The following is a 19,997-nucleotide window of genomic DNA, read 5'->3' on the forward strand; positions in this document are numbered from 1 at the left end:
GTCAAGACAGGAAGGCAGTTAACTGTGCAAAATAAATTTGGATTTATTTAGGAAGATGGAGTCCTGGAGATTTTGCCAATGAGAACAAATAGGCTTTACTCAAGAGCCCTGTGTCCTTGGGGCCATCAGGCATGAGGAACTTAGAGTTTCCATCCCAAATTCCTCTAGTCCCTCATTCCTAGTGCCACTGGCCTGAAGCTCTGTGTCGTCTACACAAAGGACCTTCTTTAAGAACATCTGGTTCCCCTCCTTCCCCGCAGGGAAGAGAGAGGCCCCCTTCCTGCTGGGGCTTGCTAGAGAGGGTGCTAGCTGCTGGGCCCATGTGGTTTCAGCATGTTCTCCCCTCCCCCTCCCCCTGTTCAGACACCTTGGCTGTGGCAACGAGCTCTTCACAAATGATTACAGGAGCGGAATGTGAGCAATCCCGTATTGGCAACCTCGTGGAGAGTGCACACCTCCTCAACTAAGAGGACACAGCATCTCCAAAGCTAATGAGTCCTTCAGAATCCTAAAAGCAATCAGAATCCATCTTAACAGATTTAGACTTTTGAGACAGGAAGAATTATTAGACTGACAATAAAAGGACATTATTAATAATTACACTGTGACAGTAGGGACAAACTGGGCCACCACTGAGCCAACAGGGGTATACCATCACACAAGAGATTATGGGAACGGGTGTCTGCTGTCCCAGAGGTGGCCCTCATTTCCCCCTACCCTCAGCTGGTCAGAGAGTAGGTCGGCACAGACAGCATGTTGGGGGACACCTGCTCCTATGACTGATCCTGGCCAGGCTGCTTGGAGCTCACCTCACTTTCTCTCAGGAAGCTCTGGTGAGGGCCCTGGGGGCCTCCTCATGTCCTTGAGCTTGTGCGTCCCCTTCATGCTGCCTTACACTCCAGAACCAAAGCTTTAGTGAGGAGACAGGACTCCTATCCACAGAACATGTCGTCCTGCACACAGCTGATGGGCTCTGGGGTGCGCAGTGACTCAGGGGGAGACTAGCCCTGCCCGGTGATGGCGGACCTGGCTCTGAACTTCTGTCCACACCTGCCTCCTCCGCCTGTGTACCAGCCATACCAGCTGCTCTAAGTCCCTCCATGGGCTGTGCACAGCTGTCAGAAACACTTTTGCCCTGGCCCAGGCAGAAGTTCCAGGCTTTCACAACTCAGATCAAAGACCTCTTTAGGTGGTTCCTCCCCCAACACCCCAACTTTGTGTCTTTCCCAAGCCCTGTGCTCCTGAAATGTGTCTCCGTTATTGTGTGGGTGGTTCCGGTCAGCTCCAGCTTCTCTTCACCACCACATTTCAGGGGCAGCACAGAGCAGGCTCCCTGTGAGCGCCTGCCATGCCTGTGACCAGATCAAAGATCCTGAGACCACAGCCCCCTGCCCAACACATGTATATCCAAGGCCGATCCTGTTGTAGAAACACAGCCCACGAGTTAAGGTGCTCCCTAGGCCCTCTTCAGGGGCCCCCCTCTTTCTGGGCCTCTCAGAGGGTTGGAAGGAGAAGCTCTGAGGGTCAGAGAACATTCCTACCTAGAATGAAGGCCACCACATAGTTGGAGATCTGGCCCATGCCGACGATGACAAATAACACAGTGAACATCTCCCAGTTGATGGAGAAAATCTGCAGGAAGCTGAAGCCAGTCTGCACAGCCATGGTTGCGAAGAGGATGCTCTTCCTGCCAAACCTGTAGAACATAGTACAGCACATGGCACACGTAGCCCACAGCAGCTGTAACTCTGCGCACGTGGCAAGCCCCGAGTCACACATTGCAGCAGACTTTGTTCCTTTTATTCTGTTTTGTTTTCAGGGCTGTGACAGACTTTTCTCCTTGTCTCATCCTCCTGAGCTCTTCCCTAGTGATGTCTCAGGCATCCATCTGCCCAGGAGGTGCCTTTAGAGATTCTAAAACTTCTGTAGATGCCCCGTATCTCAAAAGCACAAAGCAGCTCATGCAAAGTCCCCATAGAAATCTGGTCCTCAGAGCAAACCACAGGTAGAAGCTGCCAGCCCATTCTGGAAAATGGCTAAGTACAGATTGCAGAGACACCTAATATCAGCAATATGGGAATTCCGCCCATCCAGAATGAAGATCCCCTCTATGGCAGTAGGATTCAATCTTAGCTGCACTTAAAATTCCCTGGTGCCAAAAAATGCTGGGGCCAGCACCCCTTCCCCGAGATTCTCATTTTCTGGGATGCCATTTGGGTATTGGGATTTAAACAGTTTACCCAGGTGAGTCTAACGTACAACCAGATGTACACTCTACAGGGAGTGTAGCTCTACACTATACCCATGATATGGGAGTTGGCCTGAGTCTTCATTTCACTTTCAGATAGTGACCAGTGGGTAGAATGGAGCACAGGTGTGAGCAGAACAGTCTCCTACCTCATTTTCCAAAATCAGGTCTTGGACTGCTGGGTTTGCGTTCCCTTGGGACTTTGTAACAGGAGAAGGGACAGGCAGTCCTCCGGAAAGCCTTCCCAACACGGCGATTTAGCACTCCCACCTTCCTGCTCTGGTCCCCTTAGAACATTCAGGGGCGAGCAGGGTACTTCTCTTGGAGCTGTGGTGCTGTCTCCTCTAGACTCCGCATTCCAGGAGGCCCACAACCAGCTTGGGTCAGCTCTGCGGCCTTGGGGCCCTGGAAGGGGCCTGACCCCCAGCAGCAATGTGGGTACTCACTATCTGGCCCTTACTCTGTAATGAACAGATCCCTTGTGATCTAAAAAAGTTAGGGGTGGGATGGGGAGGCAGTGGTGATGGCAGCACTGTATTTATTTGAGAGGTTTGGTGCAAAAAGGACTGGCTTGCAGTGGGGCTGTTGCCTTCTCCTGACCGTTGGCCAAAGCCCTGGCAGGGCGAGTCTGGGAAAAATAAACAAAAGAGGTTCAAGCAAGGGACGGGGAGACAGGAAACCATGAGACGTCATGGCTCTTCCTTTTACTGACTTGTTGGGGTCCTCTCTTTTCTGGGGAGAAATACCATCAATTCATTCCAACCCCAAGATAGGCAGTGAATTGACAAGGGGCCCTATTGCACCTTTCCTCCCTCCCAGGCTCCTTACCTGTCAGATAGCTGCCCAGACACGAAGGAGCCAAGGAGCACGCCCACGAAGAACAGGGAGGAGGTGAGGGGTGTCTTCCAATCATCCTCACACACTAGACTCCACTGCCAGGGAAGACAACATGAAGTGTGAGCCCAGCTGTCCAGCCGGTCCAGCCCCAGCCCAGAACTGAGGGAGTATTCGCATGGCCCGCTGGAACGGGCTCTCTCCTCCCTGAGACAGGCTGTTGACTTTGTGCTGAGAGCAGAGACCTCACAGCTCTGGCCTTGACGCCTCACTCTGCCACTTACTGGGGCAAGTCTCTGTCCTCTCTGGGACCTACCTTCCTCTTCTGAGGGTAAGGGAGAGTGATACCTCAGCTCTCTGCTTGCCTCCCATATCGAGAAGCTAGCGAGGCAATGGCTGTGACTGGTGACCCCTGAGTTGTGAAGCAGTGTGAAGCAGGGTAGTATTTCTGCCTCAGAAGGCATCTGAACCTGGAGGGAAGGTGTTGGAAACTCCCTAGGGGCAGGGCAGAAGGCCTGGTCGCTTGGTGCAGGCATAGAAGTTCCTCTGCCTTGGTGAAAAGGGCAAGTGGTCTGTGATGATATCTTCTGAGCTGACTCCTGTAGAAAACCCGCTCCTCCCTGCTCCATTCACACCACAGGCCAAGCCTGGGACCTGACTTCAGGGCCCACTGGGTGGCAGGGGTCAGGGTGGGTAGCTACACCTCTCCAGCGCTCTTTATCTCCCCCGACACTCCTCCACACTCCTTCCCACCCAGCCTTCCTAGAAGGGTGGTTCCTTCCGTTCCCCAGGGCCTGTGGGCTGTTGTAGCCCTAACAAGTCCCTGCTGGTGGATCTGTAAAATGAGGGCTTCAACACAAACTTCAGTTCTCAGCTCTTCAGTTAAGCCAAGTCAGCAGAATCTCAAGGGAGGCTGCAAACATTTCCAAGTGTGTTCAGTGAACTCTCTCTCTCTCTCTCTCTATATATATATATATATTTCATTATATTATACATATATCCATATGTCCATCCATACATACATACATAGACATACACATACAAACATACATACATACATACAGGTACCAAGAAATATTCTGGGGGCTGTGGATCAGGAGATTGCTGTATGTAGCAAGATGATTCCCTCTAGTGGAAAAAGCCCCTTCCTCCTGCCCAGTCCCACCTGCCCTCGGTGGTGGTGCAGCTTCCCTGACATTCGTGAAGCAATTCAGTTCTTAATCCTCACAGCTCCCCTGAAATAATAGATTCAAAAATGAATTCGCATGTTTATATCACACTTCACTCTGTAGCAGAGAGAGGTGTTTAGAAGGACACAGACCAGAGAAAAGTGTAAAACAAAACGTTAAGAAATGAGGGCAAGCAGCACAGGGGAGGAGAGACTGCAAAATAAGCAAGCCAAGGGTGAGACTGACAATCAGTTGTCCTGCCCAGGGGCCTGTCTGCTTGCCAGGCTCCGAAGTCTCTAGTCATTCAGCTCACATGATCCCCATTTTATACAAAGTGTTAAACTCATTCTGCAAAAGCTAGTTTTTCTAAGTACTCAGACCTGAAAGATGTCTCCCCCTGTATACTTCCTTCCACTAAGAGGTCATGTCATGACGTTGAGGATAATGTCCTTGAGAACACCCCCGTCCTAAAGACAATAACAAGATTCATGAGGCCGCCTCTCCTGGCACCCACAATGCTGGCTCCAGGCAGAAGGCCTAAGCACAGCTCTGCAGGGGAAAAACACAGCGGGACAGGCGCTTGACTCTCTAATCCACAGGCACAACCGGAGGACGCACCTGAGACCATGCCCGGTGTATGGTTGCTTCAACTGAGGTTCCTGAATGGGCTTTGGGGGAAGGGCACAAACCCTCCAAAACTGTATGCCCGGATTCAGGTACCCTGCTGCACCATGGGTCAGAAGGCATAGGCAGGACATGCACCTAAAGTAATGGCCACACCCTTGCAAAAAATTACGGGCCGAAGTGTCAGAAAAGAGCTTGGAATCTGCCCCAACAGATAGAGAGATTAGGGACTGAGACTGCAAAGCCTCAAAATATGTTGTTTTGTCTGTTTTATATTAGAGTAAACAGGCTCGGGCACCTGGGTGGCCCAGTTGGTTGAGCACTGGACTCTTCGTTTCGGCTCAGGTCATGATCTCAGGGTTGTAGGATGGAGCCCTGCATCAGGCTCTGCGCTGGGCATGGAGCCTGCTTGGGGATTCTCTCTCTCTCTCTCTCTCTCTCTCCCCCCCACTCTGTTTCTCCCCCCGCGCTCACGCTCTCTCTCTCTCAAATAAGTAAATAACTTAAAAAAAAAAAGGAGTAAACTCAGGCTCTGAGACTAGTGTTGCTCTGATGTCATAGCAAGTACATAGGCTTGCTAGGTACCAAATCAGCCCTCAGAACTCAATCTTTATCCATGTTATGCTTTGAGCGAGAACTCCAAAGGACAGACAAATGAGCTTATTAAATACTATCCACTACAAGGAAGATGCTAGGACTGGGGTGAAAAACATTTACCACAGCCTTTAGCGCTGGGCAGAGCTGAGAAAATCTCACATGTGGTAGGGGTATCCATGCGTCTATTATCCACTGTCACCATTCCATCTGCAGTCAAGCAGAAAAGCTCTTCCAAAGAGAATGTGTTTTCCTTTGTAGGCTTTTTGAATATTTATTCTGTCAGGATTTTGCCTTAGGGTAGGATAAATAAGACTTGAAGACAGAAAGGAAAGAAAACTGTCAGATGTGGAGCAGGGATTACATGGCCTGGGTAGTGAGCGGGACTGGTTACTTAATTTGCAGGCCCACTGCCATGTGAAAGTGCAAGACGCTTTGCTCAAAAATCATGAAGAATTTCAAGACATCAGTAGCAGGGTATTACAACCAAGTGTGAGGCCCTTGTGACTGCATGGTTTGCATGCCCATAAAGATGCCCCCGTAGTGGAGAATAGAGTGGGAACGGAGTAGGGCAAATTCTGAAGTGGGGTGCTGGGAAGAATGAGATATGGGCCAGCTCCCCATCGCTCTCCTACTGGACCCTATGCAACCATGGCCCTAGGTCCCTCTTCCTCCCTGGAAAGGGCCCCAGAAGGCCCCCATCAGCATCACGTGGCACAGGAGATAGCCATGTGCAGCCACCTGTCCCAGGTGGGTGCTGTTGGATTTTGGAAATCCTGCTCATACCCAACAGAGGAAGGCAGCTGATGTCATGGCTACTAATGGTTGGTTCCAAGGTTGGGCCGTCTCTTGAGGACTTATTATGCCCAAGAATCTTGTTGGAAAGCTGCAAAGGACAGGAATAGGACAGAGGCGTGGCATACAAATTCCAACTGTAACTCATAGGACTGGAGTCTGGTAGATCAGCTGCCAGCCTGACAAAGGGCCCTTTGCTCCATGGGGTTATTCTAGTGAAGGCCAGGCCCTACCTGTGACCAGCCCCTTGGGATTTGAGGGTTGTGTCTTGGGGGCCCCACTAGCCAGAGCCCCGAGAAGTCCCTGGCGCTAACAATGACAGTGTTAGACTCAGTGGAAGACAGTCTTTTCCTAAATAAGACAGAGCTGTCCCTTGGGTCTCTGCATATATGCATACACACATGTGCACACAAACACATACATGTTGTCTGCTCAGAGACTCATGGTGGACAGTCTAGGGAGATGCTGGCTGGCATGGCTCTGGAGCTGTGCTTTCAGGCCAAGTGCCAACATTTCTAAAACATAATACCTCCCCCACCACACACACACACACACACACACACACACACACACACTGGACAGAGAGTGGATTGTGGGAACTCACTTGCCCCAAGCTATGCAGGGTAGCGCACTGAATATGCCTTCCTAGGGTTACTGTATCTGTTTTATCCTCAGGGTATTAGACCAACAATTCCTTAACACAGCAGAGAAAGCTCTTTGTGCAACCAAAATTGCACAAGGGCCATCTGGCCTTCAGCCTTGCTTTAAGAAACAAAAACCCAGGTCACAAGGTACTAGAAGACAAAAGGTCACTCTCAGCATTGAAGAGTATGCCTCTCATGCTGCTTAGCAGTAATAACAGAAATGATAACTATAGTATGTTGAGTGCTCACTGTGTGCCTTGTATTATTTCTTGGGGTCTCAAGGCCACCATGTGAAATGGGTACTCTCTTTATCCCTATTTTGCAAATGAGGAAATGAAGGCCGAGAGCAATGAAACAACTAGCCCAAGTTCTAGTGGATGGTAAAATGAATTGCTTATTTATTCACCTGTCATTGAGCACGTGCTCTGGGCCAGACTCTGTGTGGGGCACAAAACGGACATGGTTGCTACCTCCACAAAGCTCAAGGTCAAGCATACTTTACAGGACAGATCAGGTGTGCATATGTGCATGCATGAGCCCGGCTGTCCTGGGCCGGCGGGCTCTGTTCTGGGCCACTGTGCCCTTGCTCTCTGACTAGACAGGAAAAGAGGCACCCCCTCCTCATGCTCCTCTACATGGACAGAATTCTAAAACCTGAACTCATTTTCAATAACTAATGCTTACACAAGGCTAGGCAGGTGGTGGATTCTTCATAAATTGTTGATGCATGAGTGCTGAATGCTGAATGATTGGGGTAATAAAAAATGAGTTTGGGAAATGCGAGGTATCACACACTGTCCTTTGGAAACCACCCTCAACCTTGAACTCTCCAACTAGCTAGTCCTGCGGTTTTAGCCTTTACCAAAGACACTGAAGGACCATAATGATAAATCATCCCTGTGATCTCTGTAGAACTAAGAACTCCAGAAGGCAGTCTGATGCTGAACGAAGAGCACAGGTTCTTTTGGGCCCTGGCACTTTCTTTCTGGCTGTGTGAATTTAGGCACTCATTCACCTGCATCAGCCTCCTTTTTCATCTTCAGAGACAGGACAATAATACTCCCTCCTGGGCGGGGCGTCTTGGTGGCTCAGTGGCTCAGGTCATGATCCTAGGGTCCTGGGATTGAGCCCCCACATCAGAATCCCTGCTCCGTGGGGAGCCTGCTTCTCCCTCACCCTCTCTCTCTGCCTGCCACTCCCCCTGCTTATGCGCTCTCTCTCTCTGTCAAATAAATACATAAATAAAATCTTAAAAAAAGGGATGCCTGGGTGGTTCAGTTGGTTGAGCAGCTGCCTTCAGTTCAAGTCATGATCCCAGCATCGTGGAATCAAGTCCTGCATCGGGCTCCTTGCTCGGCGGGGAGCCTGCTTCTCCCTCTGACTCTGCCTGCCACTCTGTCTGCCTGTGCTCGCTCTCTCTCTCTCTCTCTCTCTGACAAATGAATAAATAAAATCTTTAAAAAAAAAAACCTTAGAAAAAAATACTCCCTTCTGGGGTTGTGAGCACAGCACAGGAAATATAAGAGGAGTGTTTAACACAGCGTCTGACACATTTCAGTCATCATGAAATGGTAGTTTCCTTTCCACGGAGCTATTGCTTTTGTCCTCACAGCAAAACCATGACTTAGAATAAACAGCATGAATAAGTAAGTGAAGCCTGTTACACTTAAACCTGACTAAGAAACAGTAATTCTTAGAAATAACAACTTCCCGGTCAATGACTGAAAACTGAAAAAACTTTTGACACAAAGTGTAAACTCCTTTTATAAATGGATACCAAACTCAAAGATGACTGTGAAGGAAAAGTTAGCAATAGTCCACTTAAGAATGAAAAATAAGTTTCTATGGTGTCATCTTACACTGTTTTTCTCTTTCCAGGGCAACACTAGGGAGTAGTTAATAATAGAACACATGTCCACTCTTTTTCATAACTTTGTTGTGACCAAACAAGACATTTCCTGGCCACTATGGTGGTAGGGCGGGCAAGGGGGCAAATGGGGAAGGGAACCTGGCATTTTTATTCTTTTTGTTTATAATAGCTTCATTGAAATGTATTTCAATGCCATAAAATTCATTCTTGTAATGTGTACAATTCAGTGGTTTTTGGTATATTCAAGGAGTTGTGCAACCATCAGCACTATCTAATTTTAGAACATTTTCAGTACCTCTGAAAGAAACCCCACACCCATTAGCAGTCCCTCCCCACTCTCTTCCCCCAATCCCTGGCAACCACTAGCATACTTGCCGTCTCTAAGGATTTGCCTATTTTGGACATTTAATAGAAGCGGAACATATACAATATGTAGTATTTTGTAACTGATTTCTTTCATTTGGCATAATATTTTCAAGGTTCATTCATCTTGTTTTAGCACGTATCACTGCTTCTTTGCGGTTTTTTTTTTCTAAGATTTTATTTATTTATTTGACAGACAGAGATCACAAGTAGGCAGAGAGGCAGGCAGAGAGAGAGAGAGAGAGAGAGAGGGAAGCAGGCTTCCTGCGGAGCAGAAAGCCCGATGCGGGGCTCGATCCCAGGACCCTGAGATCATGACCCGAGCCGAAGGCAGCAGCCCAAACCACTGAGCCACCCAGGCGCCCCTTCTTTGCGGTTTTTATGGTTTAACAATATACCACTGTATGGGTAGACCACATCTTACTTAACTGGTCTTCAGTTGCTAGACAATGGGGTTGTTTCTATTTTTCAGCTCTTATGCATAATGATCTTATGAACTTTTGCGTACAAGATTTTGCATGGATATATGTTTTCATTTTTCTTGGGGTATATCTGTAGGAGTGGAACTGCTAAGTTTGGAGAAACTCCCTAACTATTTTCTAAACAGTAAGTGGCTGCACTGTTTTATAATCCCAACAGCACTGAGTGAGGGTTTCAATTCTCCATATTCCTACCGATACTTGTTATTGTATGTCATTTCAATTTTAACCAACCCAGCAGGTGTTAAGAAGTATCTCATTGTGGTTTCAATTTTCATTTACCTAACAACTAATGATGCTGAACACCTTTTTGTTGAACTTACAGGTCAAATTGAGGAATGCTGCCATCTTACCAATATTATGCCTTCTGCTTCATGAACAGAACATGACATGTCTTTCCATTTATTTAGGTCTCCTTTAATTTCTTTTTTTTAAGATTTTATTTATTTATTTGTCAGAGAGAGAGAGGAAGAGCACAAGTAGAGAGAACAGCAGGCAGAGAGAGAGGCAGGCTCCCCGCTGAGCAAGGAGCCCAAGGTGGAACTCAATCCCAGGACCCTGAGATCATGACCTGAGCGGAAGGCAAATGCTGAACTGACTGAGCCACCCAGGCGTCCCTCCTTTAATTTCTTTCAAAGATGTTTTTTAGTTTTCAGAACTTAAGTTGTGCATTAAAAAAAAATACTTAACTCCTAGGGTGCCTGGGTGGCTCAGTGAGTTAAAGCCTCTGCCTTTGGCTCAGGTCATGGTCTCAGGTCCTGGGATCGAGCCCCACATTGGGCTCTCTGCTCAGCGGGGAGCTTGCTTCCCTGTCTCTCTCTGCCTGCCTCTGTCCCTACTTGTGATCTCTCTTTCTGTCAAATAAATAAATAAAATCTTTAAAAAACAAAAAAACTTAACTCCTGAAGAATTTCTTTAAGTATTTCTTATAAGACAGCACAACTATCAAAATTTCTCCCCATATTTTTTGTTTGTTTTTGTATCTGGGAAGGTCTTTACTTCATTTGTGAAAGATAATTTTGCTAGAAATAAGATTCTTGGTTGACATCTTTTTATCTTTCAGCAGTTTGAATACATTATTCCACTGCCTTTTGGCCTCCATTGTTTCCAATGAGAAATCAAATGTAAAACTTATTAGGGTTCCCTTGTATGTGACAAGTCATATTTTTCTTGCTGCTTTCGAAACTTTCCCTTTGTCTTTGGCTCTCAGCAGTTGTACCATAAAGTGTCTGTGTGTGGAACTCTTTTTGTTTCTTTTACTTGAAATTCATTGAGTTTCTGAGCTGTACAGATTAGTTTTTTTCTTCTTCAACCTCTTTCAAAGGAAATTATTTCCTGTAGGGACAGCTTCAGAACTCTCTGTTCTTAGGAACTACATGTCCCCCTGGACAAAATCTCTGAATCATTGCCCCAGAGCTGGTGGTAGGCAAAGTAGCCCTTGGAGAGACACCCTACTTTATGGCTTGGATCCTGGACGAGGGTGGATACCCTCTGTCTTTTCGGATCGTCTCTCCTGGGTGGAACATCTCCCTTACAAACAATCTGGGACAAGCTGGACAAAGAGATTCTATTGGTTATACTCGCCAGGAATCCAGTCTCTACTGCTCAGAGCTCACGGGATCGAGGTGGGTAAAACCTTAAAATGTTTTCGTATCCTTTCTTCTCAGATTAGAGATAAAGAAAAAGCAGCCCAAGTGGGGAGGCCTTGGTGGAGAGCTCTGTGGTCACTGGAGGCGGAACCAAAGCAAAAGACCCAGAGGGTTTGAGTGGGATGGTGAGGATGGGAGCAAAGGGACCTGAGGGAAGGAGAAGGGGCAGTCAGAGATGGGGCTCTCCCCCTTGCATCTCGGTGCTGGATCTGCCACAGGTCTCCGAGCTCCGCTCTGGGAACATAAATAAAGGGCATGAAGAGGAAATTCCGGAAGGTGCAGCTGTGAATCCACCCTCCAGTCCTGCAAATACGCGGCAAAAGCCTCTGGCTGTCTGTGCCCATTGCTGGGGCATGTGGCTCAAGCCTTTCCCAAGAGCCTCCATTCTCTCTCCACTGTCACTATACTCCAAATGGGGATCCTTGCTTTTCTTCTGGGCTCCCCAGGCATGCTTAAAACTAGACCGAGCTTTTGGATAAGACAGCAGCCCTGCGCTAGCCTTGAACATGAACTGAATTTAGCCTGCCACAAATTCCTGTCCATGCAGAGGCCTGAGGCACCCTCAGCTCCTCTGACCAACACTGCCAAAGTTTTGTTTTGGTCAGTACACCATCCTACCTCTTGCACTCTGTGTGAGGCTTCTGCTGCCCATCAGGAGGGGTGGACAAAGTCTGTTTACCCAGGAACTTGACAGGAGATGTGGGTGAAGTAGCCTCCAGAAAAAAGCACACCCAGATCCTGGTGGCCTTTGTCAGAGGAACACAGCTGGGAGGCAACAAGCAAACGGTTCGGGGTGATGCAGATGATAAACAAACAGGGAAGTGCATTCATACCAGAGCTAGGGAAAACCCTTGAGTGTCCTTTACTTGTTTTCTAGAAAGACCTTTCTGAAAATCTTGCTTCTCTTGGCTGAGCGGAGGCCTGACACCTTCTCCCCTTTGGAATCGGACAGAGAGCTAAGTCTGAGAATGAATGTGGTTAATATTCAGGCTGTCCTGACAGCTGAGCGGCCAGTCCCCATGCCAGCCAGCAGTATTTCCTGGTAGCTTGTAAGCCTGACAGAAAGAATACAGTCTAAGCCTGCCTACTACTCAAAGTTTTTACCTTTGCCAGAGCCCACCCAGGCCTCAGAGGATTCACATCCCTGGAAGCTTCCTTATGCAGTCCCATGTAGTGGCCAACTAGATACCGGCCTTGGTCTGTCTCATCATCCCTCCTTTGATACTCCCAATGCCTCCCATAAGTGCCCTGATAGCAGAGGAGAACCCCTTTTTTCCTACCTCATACCTTTGGGCTATGGGTGGAGAATCATTGTGTCCTGCTCTGTTCATGCCCTGACCCCAGGTCCCAGGAAAGATGGTACAAGGCCTCTAGAGGTCCAGCCCCTTTGCTGAAGGCTCTATCAAGCTCAAGGGTGTACCCACCAGGAGCTCCACCCATGGGTTCCTAAAGGAGGCAGCCACCTGTTGGAGAGGACAGAAATCCATGTGATGAAGCAATATGCCTGTCTCACGCCACTAGGAACCTGTCACAGAAAGCTGGTCCTTAACAAAAAGGCTTTCATGGGGCTGAGGGGAAGCAGTACTCAGCTCAAAAGTGAGTGCCTCATTTTCCCCACCTATGGACTGAAGGGGGTCAGGTCTACCTAATGATGTTCCAAGAGAAAAGTGGGCATGTTTGAGGGGAAGGAGAGCCCATGCCACCAGCCAGGCTCACCCCTACTGCTTGCCCTGTGACACTTTTGATAAATCTGGGTCCCCTAGAGAGCAGGACATGTGCTGCCCTCTCTATTTCTTCAGCCTTAGGGCAGGAGGCCTTTGAGTTTTCTCACATGAAGTCCCTTTCTCTTTGGGGTCTGTGGCACTGAAGGGCTATATGGAGAGCCACACTGGTCTTGACACTGCAGTAGGTCTCAGCAACAAGAACTCCATATCAGACAGACTCGGGATGCTTGGGGTCCCTTCCTTCCTCACCAGAAGTTTCAGTCCCAATCCATGGAGCCAGATCTCACCAGTCCCTGCTCCCATTCCTGTGCTGCCAGCCTGCAGACAACATAGCTAACAGGTGCCTGGCACTCCACCCAGCAAGGGAAAATACAGGTTCCTCCAGCTCTGACTCCAGAGACAGAAGAAGGACCTTTCCTTGGATTCTTACTGTCTCTATCCTTGAAGTAAAAAATAATTTGGGTCAAGATAGACCAGCTGGAGCAACAAGATAAATAAGGATGGTATAAGATGGTGACTCATGGAATCAAATAAGTGTGCATGAGTCTGTACTTATATAAAGTAAAAATTTTGTAAATAAATAAGTGGGAGTGAGAGGGAATCTCTTATGCAGAGAAGAATTCCAATTAGTAAATTGGAAGGAATGTAGAAGGAACGTGGGAGATGCAAAATCACCACTAGGCAAACACCACCTGCTACTTGTTTCTGTGAAGGTTCTCAGATGGATGCTAACACCAGTGGGTAAATGTTTGAGGATAAACAGGATACCTGAAGAGTCTCAAAGTCTCTCCCCTGAGATATTTATCAATTATGAAGAGGGAAAATAGTGACTTTAGGGTGGAGAAATCCAGCAGACACCATCTTAACCAAGTGACCAAGGTTGACATTGCCATTAACAAACTGTACTGTACCGAGGGATACCTAGGTGCATCAGTTGGCTAAGTGGCTGTCTTCAGCTTAGGTCATGATCCCAGGGTGCTGGGATCGAGTCCCATAACAGGCTCCTTGTTCATCAGGGAAACTGCTTCTCCCTCTGTGTGCCACTTCCCCTGCTTGTGCTCTCTCTCTGACAAACAAATAAATAAAATCTTAGAAACAGACAAACAAGCTGTATTGACACCATATACACACCGGTATATGTCCCTGAGGACATATGGCTTCTACGATATTCTGACCAAGCAGTATATGAGCTCACTCTTATCATGAGAGAAATCATGCAAATCCACGCCAGGGGACATTCACCAAAATAACCGATAGTCTTACAGAAGTTGTTAACGTCATGAAAGATAAGGCAAGACTGGGGCACTGTCACAGACTGGGGGAGACTAAGGAGACATGTCAACTAAATACAACATGGGCTTCTGGCTTGGATCCAAACACAGGAAAAGAACATTACTAGAAAAACCAGTGAAATTCAAATACTGTCTGTAGTTTGGTTAATTGTACTTCAACCAACATTGATTTCCTGATTTTTATACATGAATTATGGTTATGTAATTATTAACATTAAGGGAAGCTGGCTGAAAGGTATATATGAATTCTCTGTACTATTTTTACAAATTTCTCTGTCAAAAATTAAATCAAAATGAAGTTTTTAAAAATGTAATTTTTAGTGACCACACAAGAATAGTAAATTGGACTTCACAAACAACCCCTGAGGAAGGAAACCACCTTATGCACATACATATACATAGACAGATAGATGCATTCAAGCAAGTCCCAGCTCAAACACTAGACTCCTGCCTCCCGGCATTCTATGAAAGGCATTTCCATAGCAGAACATGCTATCCTTGGGTTCCTGGCTGAACGTGCCATCCCTGTGGGGGTCAGGTGTTGGTTCAGCTGTCCCAGAGAGTATGTCCTCTGGGAGATCCTGCACAGAGGTGTAAAGCAGAAACAATTTGATAACAGTTCCTTTACCTGTGTCTTGCCAGGTGGGACACCTGTTCAGGGCCCCTGGGCTTGAGCCTATGGTTGAACTAGGGCCACTTCTCCCATGGGCACTGGCCAGGTCAGTGTGGGGTTGGAACTATGTCTTATTCTGTGGGCCCTGGAACTTCCTCAGGGGGAAAGGGGCTCAGCCTGCGGCAAGTCTCATCACCCACGATACTGGCTGCAACTTGACCTTAGCACAGCTCCCATGATGCCCATGTGTACAGCCAGAGGTAATGGGGTCCTGCCCTACCTCTCCTCACCCACTGGCTGATGCTGCCCATTTGCTGGTTCTGGGGACTATAGCATGGCCTCACCGAGTCCTCCCAACAACTCAAAGAAGCTGTGCACGCTTATGATCCTCATTTTTAAAATGGTAAAAAACAAAACAAAAAACCCACCCAAACAACATAACACAGTAAACAAAACAAAAAACCCACCCAAACAACATGACACAGTATTTACTATATTAATGGTTTTTAAGTATACAGTTCAGTAGAGTTAAATATATCCATATTGCTATTCAATCTCCAGAACTCTTTTCATCTTGCAAATCTAAACTCTCTATCATTGACCTATGTAACTCCCATTCCTCCCTGCCCCTAGTAACTACTTCTTTCTGTTTCTATGAGTTTGACTACTCTCATTATTTTATGTAAGTGAAATTTCATGTAAGTGAAATCACACAGTTTTTGTCTTTTTGTTACTGGCTTATTTCACTTAGCATAATGTCCTCAAAGTTCATCTGTCAGAATTTCCCTTCTTTGTAAGGCTGAATAATATTCCAATATATCTATATGCCACATTTTCTTTATCTATTAATCCACTGATGGACATCTGGGATGATTTTACCTTTCGGCTGTTGTGTATAATGTTGCTATGAACATAAATGTACAAATATTTATTTGAGACTTTGCTTTCAATTCTTGTGTATCTATGCCTAGAAGTGATATTGCTGGATTCAATGTAATTCTTCTTCTAAATTCTTGAGGAACTGCCATACTGTTTTTCACAGTGGCTACACCTTTTTACTCCTACCAGTAGTGCACAGAGGGTCCCATTTCTCTACAACCTTGCCAACACTTGTTATTCTCTGTATTTTTTTTTTTTTGATAGGAGCCATCCTAATGGATGTGAGGGGACATCTCATTGTGTTTTTTATTTATATTTCCTTCATGATTAGTCATGTTGAGCCCATTTTCATACACTTGGATCTCCTCTTACAGTTAAGGAAACTTAAAGAGGCTTTTAGCAGTGATGTAACCTGCTGTGGTGAGCCAAGAGGCTAGGCGTGGGGTCAGAACCGGCCCTCCAGTCTGACTCCAGAACTTCTCCCTGGGTCACCATCTCTCTGGGGAGAGCCACCTCCCCCTACCTATCCTGGTGCTTCTCCCCTCTTCCTCCCAAACAGCAGCACCCATTTGTCTCTTATTTTACCCCACAACCCAAAAAGGAAGCAAAAAAGGGAAAGAGTGCTGAAAAAAGCAAACCGTTTTCCATTAGTGTGAACATGTGATGATACGCGGCCCCAGAGGTACTCACAGGATACTATGAGCAGAGCACAACAGGGAGAGCTATGGCCTTGGAGACCAACAGCTACCCCACTCTTCACCCTGACGTGAATGACACCAGCAAGGAAGGGTAAAGAGACAGGTCAAACCAGTTGTCGGAGGTTGTTGAGGCTACTAGGCCTAGCTCCAGTTCAAGCTCTGATGAGACTTCCAGGAATTGAGTTGGAGGGAGTTGCCCCCAGTCTTAGATGCCCAAGGAACAGGCTGTGGGCAAAGGATGGGCACACACTAGAAGCCCCTGCTAGGGGATCAACACCAGAGAATCAGGGTCAATTCACAGCCCAAGGTAGCTGTGGTGCCAATGCTGGGGGGATCCAGAGGTGGTCCACAGGCTGAGCCCACTTTTCACAGGTCCTATAGACTCTGTAGTCATCACTCCTAGCTGGCCACCAGGCTCTTGCCAAGGAAACTCCTGCAGATTCCTCACTGGTCTTGTTGTTTTTCATAGCAACTAGAGTAAGCCTCTGTCAACTATGGCCATGTTACCCCTTGCTTAGAACCCTTATTATTTCCTTATTTCCTCACTCTCCTCAGAGTAAAATCAATTCCTCAACATTCCTGCAATGCCCACTGTGAAATGATTTCTGTAGGCATTTCTAGCCACATCCGCCATTCCCTGAACACCAGCTACCTGGATCTATGGAATTCCATCCACAGAATCTGCTATGTTCTTTGCTTGGACAAGGTCTACTCGTATTTCCAGATTCAGGTCAAATTTTATCTCTTCTTCTTGGAATATTTCCTCACCCAGGTCACACAGCAAGTCAGCCAGAATTTGAATTCAGGCTCCAGAACTTGATTAGCAAGCAGGGTGGAAGTTAGTCTCCCTCTATAACGTGGCAGTGTGCCCCATGGGCATCTGAGCTTTGAGAGCAGGCACGAAACCCCAGATGTCTACAGCCTGGTGCCCGCACAAGGCCAGTTGTGGTGTCTGACAATTGCCACATTGGGAAAAGAAGTAAGGGCTAAGAGGACCACACTCAGGTTTTTCTTGGGAGGAACATAGAGTGGGGGAAAAGAAACTGGGAAATTCTACCTTCCTGAAAAGGAAAAGCAGGAAACTAGATTAGGTATACCCTCCTCAAATGGACCCAGCATCTCATGGCCCTTACCAGATAGATGCAAAGCAAGAAGTATAGGGGAGGAAGTGTGTGTGTAGCCTGACCCCTGAAACTTAGAAAACTTCCCACCAAACCACTTAGGATCCCAAGGGGCTAATGGCATAACCTGAAACTCCTGTCCACCACTGGATCCTGTGCTCAAAGGGGTCTGAGTGAGTCGGTCTGCTTATCAGTACATTGGGGCTGGGTTTATGGCTCCTATGGTCCCCTGAACCCAGTCACCATCAGGAGGGCCTCTGCTCCTTTTCAAAGAAATTGGAGCCCCAAGACAGGACCTCAAGCCTCACCAAAAGATGACAGAACAGTAGACCCCTGCTGCTTGGAGAAGTCTGTGGCCAGGGAACAGGTCAGACCTGCCTATAGCACACCGGGCAGCAAGGCTCTTTGTGTCTGCACTTGGGCTCAGCAGAGATCCCTAGACCCCTCCTCACGTGGGGAGCAGGAACTTGACAGGGACTGTACATCTGAGCAGTTGGGACAGGCCTCTTGGGAAACAATTTCCTCTGTTGTGAAACTCCTAAAGGAAAAGACAGTTGGTGACAACAGTCCCTGCGCCATCCCCTCCAACCGAACATGAATAAGCCTCACAGAAGTCCTGCTCTTGTGGGTGGCCCACACATGTTAGACGGGTCACCCAGGTTGCTCGCCAGCCACTCAGGTTTGAGGGAAAGCGGGGAACGCTCACCCAGAGACTGCCAGGGCGTCTCCAGGGGTCTGAAGCAGATGGAGAGTCGTTCACATACCCACCTCGGTCACGATGGTGGACAGGTAGATGTCCTGGCTGAACTCCCAGCCATCCACGCAGCTCTCCTGCTCCAGCTGCTCCAGGTCCACATCGCGCCCCGGCTCCAGCCCGAGCGCCGAGAAGTTGGCGATCGCCGCTAGCCGGTAGCGCCGGCAGCTGTGAGGCACCTCGCGGCCGTCCAGCAGCCGCAGCGGGATACTGTGGTTGCGCCACGCGCGGCTCAGGTTCGCGGTGTCCGGCACCCGGCAGCGGTGCTCCGGGACGGCGGCCAGGAACACGACAGACATTCCATTGAAGCCGTTGGGGATGATGCTGGCGCTGAGCAGGAAGAAGATGAGGCGCTGGAAGGGCCCCCACTCGCCCAGGAAGGTGGTCACCTCGTCGTAGTCCCGCATGCTGCCCACCCGGATCCGCGGCTGCAACAAGGGGTGCTGAGAGCGGCCCCCGGACAGAGTCGCGCAGTCGAGGGCTTGCTCGGAGCGTTCCCGGCGGCCAGACTGCCTGCAGGAGACTGGGACGCACAGCCAGGTAAGTGTCCCGGGGAAACAGGCTGCCGGCGTTCGAACGCTCCCGGGAGCGAGGCGCAAAGCTGGAAGCCACAGGAGGCTCTCGGGACCACACCCCCATCCCCGCAGGGGCGGGGAAGAGAAGGGAGAGGAGGGGAGGGAGCCAGCGCGGCCGGGGTGGGGCTCCCCGCGGGCTTCGCCTCGTGCTCCGCCCCTCTGCCCCCGCGACCCCTTTGCGGAGCCTGACCCAGCCGGGGGTGTAGCCTGCCTGAGGCAATGGAAACTCGGCTCCCGCGCACCCCGCGTCACCCGCGACCCCAAATGCTGAGCTCTCAGACCCAAGCCGCGGTTTTGGGTCCCACAGGAGAGAGCGTCGCCCCAGGCCTCGCCTGGGACAGGGTTCTCTCCCTGGCCCTTCCAATCTGAAGTTTGAGTTCAGGGGGCCTCCGGCGGAGCGCGGGCCGGCGGGTCCGTGGAGTCGGCGCTCCTGGGAAGCCTTTGCAGGCGCAGGGGTGACGCGAGTGCGACCTCTGCGCTGGCACGCACGCGGCTCAGGTGGCCGGCGCCAGGCTCCAGGCGCCAGGCGCCAGGGCGCTCACTCCGCACAGTTGGAGGAGGGCTGGGCTCAGTCACCCAAGCGGCGCCTCTCGGGAAAACGTCTTCGGGGTAGCCCGGAGCCTCACCTTTAGAAAAGGGGGAAACAAGCCCAGAGCCCGGAAGGGATGAGCAAGGTCACGCGGCGTCGGTGACAGGCTCTGACGGAGGGAGGTGGGGGCAGGGGCCACCCGGTCGTCCCGTGATTCCCGCCGGGGCCTCTACAGAGGACTTGCACACGGAGCCTGGCCGTTAGAGCACAGTCAGGTGGCTCTCCTCTCACCACGTCTGGGGTCTGATTTGGATCTCTTCATTGTCCCCATGCCCCAGGGTTCTTTACTGGGGCTGACTGCCAGAGTTTTCTTGGACTGGAAGGCCTCTGGGTTGCAAAAGGCACTACCCCCTCTCTGGGAAGGGGGGTGGCGGGGAGGAGAAGGTCCAGTTTGGCTAGATCTGGCAGGGAAACCAGAGCAGGGACCACACATTGCTCGGTGCCCAGGCTTAGGGCCCTCTGCTATTGCGTGAGCTAGCCAGA

At 49.1% G+C, this 19,997-nt stretch overlaps 1 protein-coding gene across 8 annotated transcripts in view; it reads right to left on the reverse strand.

Annotated features, from left to right (window-relative positions):
- The window catches only part of LOC116586604 (solute carrier family 22 member 4), a 42,311-nt gene extending 22,758 nt beyond the window's left edge, over window positions 1-19,553 (reverse strand). For 3 of the 8 annotated variants that reach the window (XM_032336780.1, XM_032336777.1, XM_032336776.1), the window contains exons 1-3: window positions 18,365-19,549; window positions 3,077-3,180; window positions 1,542-1,696 (exon numbers count right to left, since the gene is read on the reverse strand). In XM_032336780.1, the coding sequence (XP_032192671.1) occupies window positions 1,542-1,696; window positions 3,077-3,180; window positions 18,365-18,757 (652 nt within the window). In that variant the 5' untranslated portion in view covers window positions 18,758-19,549. Of the gene's footprint in view, window positions 1-1,541; window positions 1,697-3,076; window positions 3,181-4,247; window positions 4,318-18,364 lie in introns of all 8 variants that reach the window. The other 5 variants (XR_004284082.1, XM_032336782.1, XM_032336783.1 and 2 more) reach the window with 4 other exon arrangements.
- Between the last annotated feature and the right edge of the window lie 444 nt (window positions 19,554-19,997).

The sequence above is a fragment of the Mustela erminea genome, chromosome 3 (genome assembly GCF_009829155.1).
Source record: "Mustela erminea isolate mMusErm1 chromosome 3, mMusErm1.Pri, whole genome shotgun sequence".
In the NCBI taxonomy this organism is placed as follows: Eukaryota; Metazoa; Chordata; class Mammalia; order Carnivora; family Mustelidae; genus Mustela; species Mustela erminea.